Below are 7,191 nucleotides of genomic sequence, written 5' to 3' on the forward strand. Positions count from 1 at the left end.
ATCAAATATAATGAAGTAGTTCAAATGAAGTTTTCTTATGATCTGCCTAGCATTCTTAATTTCAAATGTGTTTGTATTCCCTTAACGCTAAGTTGAACCTCAAATTAGCGTACATCGGACTACCTGACTTTGTCTTTTTTAAATGGCTTTCAATTTCTAGTTCGGTACCGTACGCTGGGTAGATGGCGGTTATAGATTTTTTCTAAAAGGTCGTCTATATAGACACTTATAAGACACTCATATTGTACTATGACTGAATAATGTCGAAATATTCTGAATTTTGTATTGACTGGATCTCGATTTTAACTTTTAGAAAAGCGGCTTTGTTTTTATTAAAAAGAGGCAAAGGATACCAAAGGGTCATTCAAACTCATAAGTCCAAAATAAATTTACAAAGCCATGGTTAAAAAATAAAAGACAAACACATAACAGTAATCAAAACACAACATAGAAAACAACAGACTAAGCAACACGAACCCCATCAAAACTTAAGGTGATCTCAGGTGCTCCGGAAGGGTATGCAGATCCTGCTCCACATGTGGCACGCGTATTTGATTTTGCCTTCCAACTGTTTTGATTAGTGCGTCCCTTTGATAATTGTGTAGACGACGCGCGCGGTTGGTGTTCACAATTATAAGCCTTGTATCTTTGATGAGTTTTTTGTTTAAAAAAAGACGTTTCTTGTTGTGTAAGAGATAAGAAGGCTTTGAAATTATTATTATTTTGTTTTCTTTCTCTGATTTTAGATGTAAAGTGATTGTATCGAGTAGTTTGAAATTCAAACTATGCTGAACTATAACTGATGGTCAATATATTTGAGCTTGTTGGAACCTTTAATGTTCAAATTAAAGAAACGTAAAAAAAACACTACAAATCTTTTTGATTTATACAAAAAGAGGCCATTCACAACACAAATGAAAAGGAGAAAGTTTGGAATGGTCACGTTTACCCTTCCAGTTAAAAATACAAACAAAGCATTATCAATCAATCAAGAAACAACATAAATTTGACAGATACCAGTATGTTTTAAATTTTGTCTAACATGTTTGCTTTAGACGTTGAGTTTGACACCCATAAATATAGCTGGTTCCCAAACCACACCTTTCATGTAGATATACTCAATTTTCATTCAATACCCTCCATCATGAAAAGTGAAAGTAAAAGTGGTACAGTTTTTAAGACGTCTTGTGAAAAAAATTATTCTACATTTTAATACAACTTTCAAGTATCTTGCATTTAAGAACAAATGCAAACAAAACTTACCATATCACCTCATTTTGCAAATTAGGTATGAACAACATATTTACCATATTATATTTTTGTTACAATAAAATGTCGTTCACAACACAACGTAGATTAGAGACATATCTATTATGTGAAGTTGCCTGATATTTAATTTCACCAATATATATATGTCACGTAAGTTAAATGTTTACATGTTTATGATATCACACCGACATTGGTAATGTCGTTTCTGCACGAGGATTACCATATGTTATCATGATATCACTTATAAAAAAAATAAACACTTTTTTGAAATGATTGACGCATTGTACTGTATTTGGACAAAACATCCAAGTCATTCGGTCTAAGATTTGAAATAAAAGCAAAGTTACAAAATATATTTGTTTCTAAACAAATATCTGATAATAAGCTTCAATTTATTGCTACAGATACATGGGGAGTTCATTGACAAAGAATGCCAGACTGAATCAACCTAATTTCAAAAGTGAGATATTGTTTTCCATGTTATCCTTTAAGATATATTAAAATGGACCAAACATATATATACCATTTCTTGACACTTTACGTCATACATTGTGTTACATCCTGTTGCAGAAAAACACCATACGTCTAAAGCTACATTGTATAGTTAATAAAGCATAGAAGCCTGGGAGTCTAAGAAGATGAACATTGCGTAAACGGTGCTGCCGTTAATGTTAAAAGAACTGGAAGTTAAATCACTAAATCATATATTTTTAGAATGATTTAATTGGTAACTTGAGATCAATTTACTGTTTTCAGAATCGATTCCTAAAACTAATTCGAGATCCCAAATTCATAAATATATTGTCTACATTTGAAGCTAGGGGTATTGGATAAAATATTTTAAATAACTAATCTGAAGAAAGCGTGTATGACCTAATTATATCATGGTCAATCAGGTATGTAAAACCTGGTTTAAGCTGGTTTTATAGCTAGTTTTATGTAATTTATTTCGTTTGAAACAAAATCGAAGTTATACTGCAATCCTAAAATGGCAAGGCCAAATTAAAAGAAATAATTAAAAATATAAATGGTAGACAGCCATTCTGAATCGATATTGCGCTATCGCAGTTGAACTAGTGGTTCAAATGGTGAAAAAAATCTTTTCGAAAGGTTTCAGATCCTCGTGATTTGGTTGACCATTTTTGGAATATTTTTATCATAGATGGCCACACATATGTTCCATTTGACTTTGCCGAATGCAATTCATCACAGAATTTGTATTTTCTATGAAGAAGACGAAAATTACAACTAAGGAAGCAGGAACTGTCCATCCTTCTTAGAATTCTCATGTCCAACTCGGCTTTTAATTGGGTTTCTTTTGCTATTCGTATAGTTGTGTGGACTTGCATGCCTTTCGTCGTTTCTGTTTGTTGTCATAGATAGGTCAATCCAAGTTTTTTTCCTATTGATTGCCCACTGGTATCTTCTTTCTCTTAGCATTTAGGTCACTTTAAAAATATAACTGGTCGTTAATTCAAGCAATAATTGGAACAGTGTGGTTTTGAAAGTACCGATTGCCGATCAAAAATGTTTCTGTGTTTATAAAATTAAAATAAAATGTCAAATGGTTATACTATTAATTACAATAATGATACTTATAATCAAAATAAATCCAAATACCCTTTTACTGTAGAATATGAAGTTGTATGATAGCTGATTACAGAGAAGAGTAGCAAACAAAAGTTGTACGAGACATTGTTGTAAATTATTTTCTAGATGTTAACTATTTCGTTTTTATATTTTTAGGTATTTTAAAATGTATTACACTTCATGTGTGTAAAACTTCAATGAATGCATTTACAATAGACCATTTTATTTTAGTTATCTATTTGGGGAAAGTTATCTAGTTTCTGATAAATTTTTTTAGATACTGTGATATCAATTGTCTAATTCTTCAATGTATTTATTAATATAATGTTATTGGTTGTATAAATGTATCTATTTATTATCATAAGGTATTTTTTTTATTTTGTTTGTTTAGGGCTTGTGATAATGCAATAATTTACATATTTTTTTTCAAAGCTATAAAATGTCTAATTAGATGGTAAAGATAAAGCAGATTGCTTTTACTGTGATTTTTTTTATATTGATTTTGTTTTGTCAGTTCTAATAGATGTCTTTTAGATGCTGTATATTTCGGGATTTTCAAACTGTTTATGATTTGGATGTTATATGAAAACCAAATGAAGTGTGTCCGGAAAATTTGATTTTAAAACCCTCCCCATTATCTTTAATAAATATGTACTATAACAAAGCTAGCCTTCCTTGTTTGGATATTTTTCTCTTTATCAATGCCATTATTATTATTTGAGGGAAAGTTAAATTTTTGAAGATTTTTTTTTCTCGCAAATACACATGTAAGTGTGATTAGTAGCGTAATATTCATATTGATAAATTTACCCTTAATTTTTGCACTGAAACATTCTTTTAAAGTACAATTCGTTTGGATACAAGTCCCTGTTGTCTATGAAATAATCCATTTATCGAGGTCTTGGACTTTTAAGTTCATTAAAATAAATTAAAAGATAAGTTTGTATCTGTCAAACATATTTTGAAACATTCAAACAAGACGTTATCTCAAACAAATATCATCAAGGCTGGATATTCTGATTCACAAAACATTTGGTACTCCTGAAGGATTGTTTTTCAAAACAAAAATTAGCATGCATGTAAAACCCATTTGTGCTTCTTCTGGAATATCATCTATCAATTTTGAAATACATTATCAAGGGACATGTGCTATTGGGTGTTTCTGCATAAAAAAGAAAGTTTATGATGGGAATTGTATGTCATATCTTTAAACTTTAACTTAAGTTATCAACCTACCTTCACATCCAATTGCTAGGTAGAAGTCGATCGAGATATGACGCAAACGAAGTATTCTCTATTCAAGTGCAATGCTATAAAAGCTATAAAAGCACTAAAAAAAGACACAAAATAGAACAAACATAGACAGTATGTCATATTTATAATGGAATGAGCAGTTAAAGAATTTAACGGATAGTGCTAGCTTCTTTGCATTCTTTTTCCTCTGTAAAAGCTGCTTCATACGGGTTGAGGAATCAGTCGGAGGGAAATGAATGCCTACTGTGGGTTGTTATACACATTAATAAAACCTAATAAATACGTTGTCAATAAAACATTCATGCAGTCGTACGATGTTAATATTAGAATGAGTAAATATATCAAAACATTTTTTTTATGTGGTTGAGATTCCAAAATAGATATTAGATAAACTACTAATCTCTATGATTTCCTATTTAGTGAGTGTCATTAAAGTATTTTTTAAACTAAGTAACGTTCTAGTTTTTATTTACGTCATCAAATAATTATCAAAATTTCTTTGAGACATTCACACTTCACTGTGTGTTGCTTTGTCTGCAGGAACAACAGTCTATGAGTTAAAACAGGTTAGCCGAGTGTATTGCTTGATTTGAAAAATGTGGTATTTAAAGTAGGGAAGATTTATGGATTAAATTATGTATAATGTCAGAATTAAAATTCTGAATATTTCCTAAATTAATCTCAAGAAGACAAGGTTGACGAGTTAATGTGTTTAAATGGAGTCGTCAAAAGTGTTGCAAGCTCATTGCTTTTAATTATTAGGTATATCTCCTTATGTGTTTATTATGTACCTAAATGTGAATTTATTTTTAGTGTTTTCTTAAAAAATTTTGATACAATGTGTCTAACACTTGAATCTATTCATTTGCAAGTTTTCATATGACGTGTTTGAAATATATCTACTAATTTTATTTTTTTTTAATACATGCATCAAACAAATTTATTTGCCGATTTTTAATTTGTTTTATTATAGTGTTTGGGTTTTTTTTAATGCTTTTGGTTTTTTTTTTTTTTTTTTTTTTTTTTGTTTGTGGAGATTATACATATTCTGATATCAATTGTTAGGACTTTAATCTATTTATCAAAAAAAAATTTTTAAGTGTTTCATATTTTTTTTTATATATTTACTCATTATTGCGGTGGGTCAGCTATCTGCATACGACACGCTGATCTGTCTTGTTTTATCGGTCAGTCTAACTGATGAAGATTAAGACAACAGTAATTTACTGATGTTCAAATCTCAAATCGACAAATTAATGTAACCAACAAACACTGAGGGAATCTAAAGGGGTGAGATAGTGTGCATCGAAAGGGTAGTATAAATAAGACGACAGGGACAAACAATAAGCTTTGCAATATGTCACCTACACACTCCTCCAAGATTTCCTGAACGAGTTCTTAACAAGCAGAGTGCGTGTCTTTCTCTCTTCACGAGGCATTGAATTTAACGTCTTTGTTCTGACCCGATGTGGCTGCTATATATCCCAACCAGGTGCGTCGACAAGCTAACCGTCTCATTATAGGTATACATCACCCGCCATGCATGTTCTTCCTCAAACCTATGTTGAAGCAGGATTATTTGTGTAAGGAGTATACACCTGCTTATGAAATCCATATTGTATGAAAATGCACGTTCATAGCATATCAATAGGGATTATGTAAACGCCATACGATGGCGCAGGGAGCTGTTGAAAAGTGAGAAGGTGGTATTTGGAAAGTAGAAATCATCAACTTTTTCATAGATTCTAGTTTGAAGTAGTCCATCTGTGTCAATATCAAGGAATAGATTCAGTTATGAAGAAGACTTTTGGGGTTTGGTAGTATCCTCAAGTATCCTCGATGTCACCTGTATATATGAGATGCAAGAACTCACTTAAGGACAAATTACAGTAAATGGGCTATGTCACAGATTTTCTTAAAATTTTGCATACACCTTTGGCTCGTTTAACTGTATCTGAAAATCGAAAAAATAATGCCTTTATTTCTTTTTTGTTCAGAAATATTACTGATTGAATTTTTTCAAAATAGGTGCCCATTTGTATAGAAAGCACATAAAATCGGCGAAAAACGTTCTTAAATTTGTCTATAAATCATCAAATTTCCAAATTTAGATTTTTCTTAAAAAACTATATGTTGTTGGTATAAAAGTTTCTGTTTTAATGATGTAAAATAATAATAGGGTCACCGACTTCGTTTTAACGGTATACATCAATCAAAGTGGTGTACTAGGTGAAAAAATACAAAAAAAACGTCGAAATAATCGTAACGTCATCGTGTTGTTGACCGTAAAACGTCGATTTTTGACGTTTTTCACTACCTACAAGGTAACGGATTGGTTAGTACACATAAAAAACAAAGTCGGTGACCATATGATTATTTTATATCATTAAAACGGAAATTTATGTATCAACAACATATAGTTTTTAAGAAAAATCCATGTAGTAAAAAATGAAAATTTTATGATTTTAAGATAAATCTATGAACGTTTTTCGTCTTTTTCATGTGCTTCCTATACAAATGTTCACTATTCCAAAAGATTTCAATCAGTAATATTTCAGAAAAAAAAAGAGATAAAGGTATTATTTTTTCGATTTTCAGAAAAAAAATTCAACGAGCCCAAGTTATATGCAAAATTTTACCAAAATCTGTTACATAGCCCATTTACTGTTCCTTGACCTTACATGGGGTATTTGGGTTACAGGACATGATAACTTAATCGGAAAGTGACATTAAAACACTTTGCAAGAAATGAAATGTTTATCCTTTTTGGTTTTGTGTGAATTCTGTTTCATATGAGTACAAAAACAAGTCTCCAGTAGAGTTGCACAATAAGTACCAATTGAAATACCGACTGTCTGTTGAAATATCAATCCATCAAACTCAGCAAATATGTTGTCAATCAAAAAGTCCAGCAACTTGATGATATCATCTTTGGTGCATTTTTTTGTTTTTAAGATTAGTGCGGTTCTTCACTTTTTTATAAGACATTTTTTCTGTAAACGTTGTGCGTGTTGTTGGGAGATCGGGACATGGATAGGTAGAAATTGTATACGTGTGAATTTTAGGCAAACATGTTCG

General features: G+C 30.8%; 1 protein-coding gene across 8 annotated transcripts in view; it reads left to right on the top strand.

Moving 5' to 3' along the window:
- The window catches only part of LOC127712112 (uncharacterized), a 468,529-nt gene extending 463,966 nt beyond the window's left edge, over nt 1-4,563 (top strand). For all 8 annotated transcript variants that reach the window (XM_052218363.1, XM_052218366.1, XM_052218367.1 and 5 more), the window contains 2 exons: nt 1,674-1,729; nt 2,903-4,563. In XM_052218363.1, coding sequence (XP_052074323.1) covers nt 1,674-1,721 — 48 coding nt within the window. In that variant the 3' untranslated portion in view covers nt 1,722-1,729; nt 2,903-4,563. The remainder of the gene's footprint in view (nt 1-1,673; nt 1,730-2,902) is intronic.
- Nucleotides 4,564-7,191: the final 2,628 nt, after the last annotated feature.

This window comes from Mytilus californianus, unplaced genomic scaffold (genome assembly GCF_021869535.1).
Source record: "Mytilus californianus isolate M0D057914Y unplaced genomic scaffold, xbMytCali1.0.p SCAF_8, whole genome shotgun sequence".
Classification (NCBI taxonomy): Eukaryota; Metazoa; Mollusca; class Bivalvia; order Mytilida; family Mytilidae; genus Mytilus; species Mytilus californianus.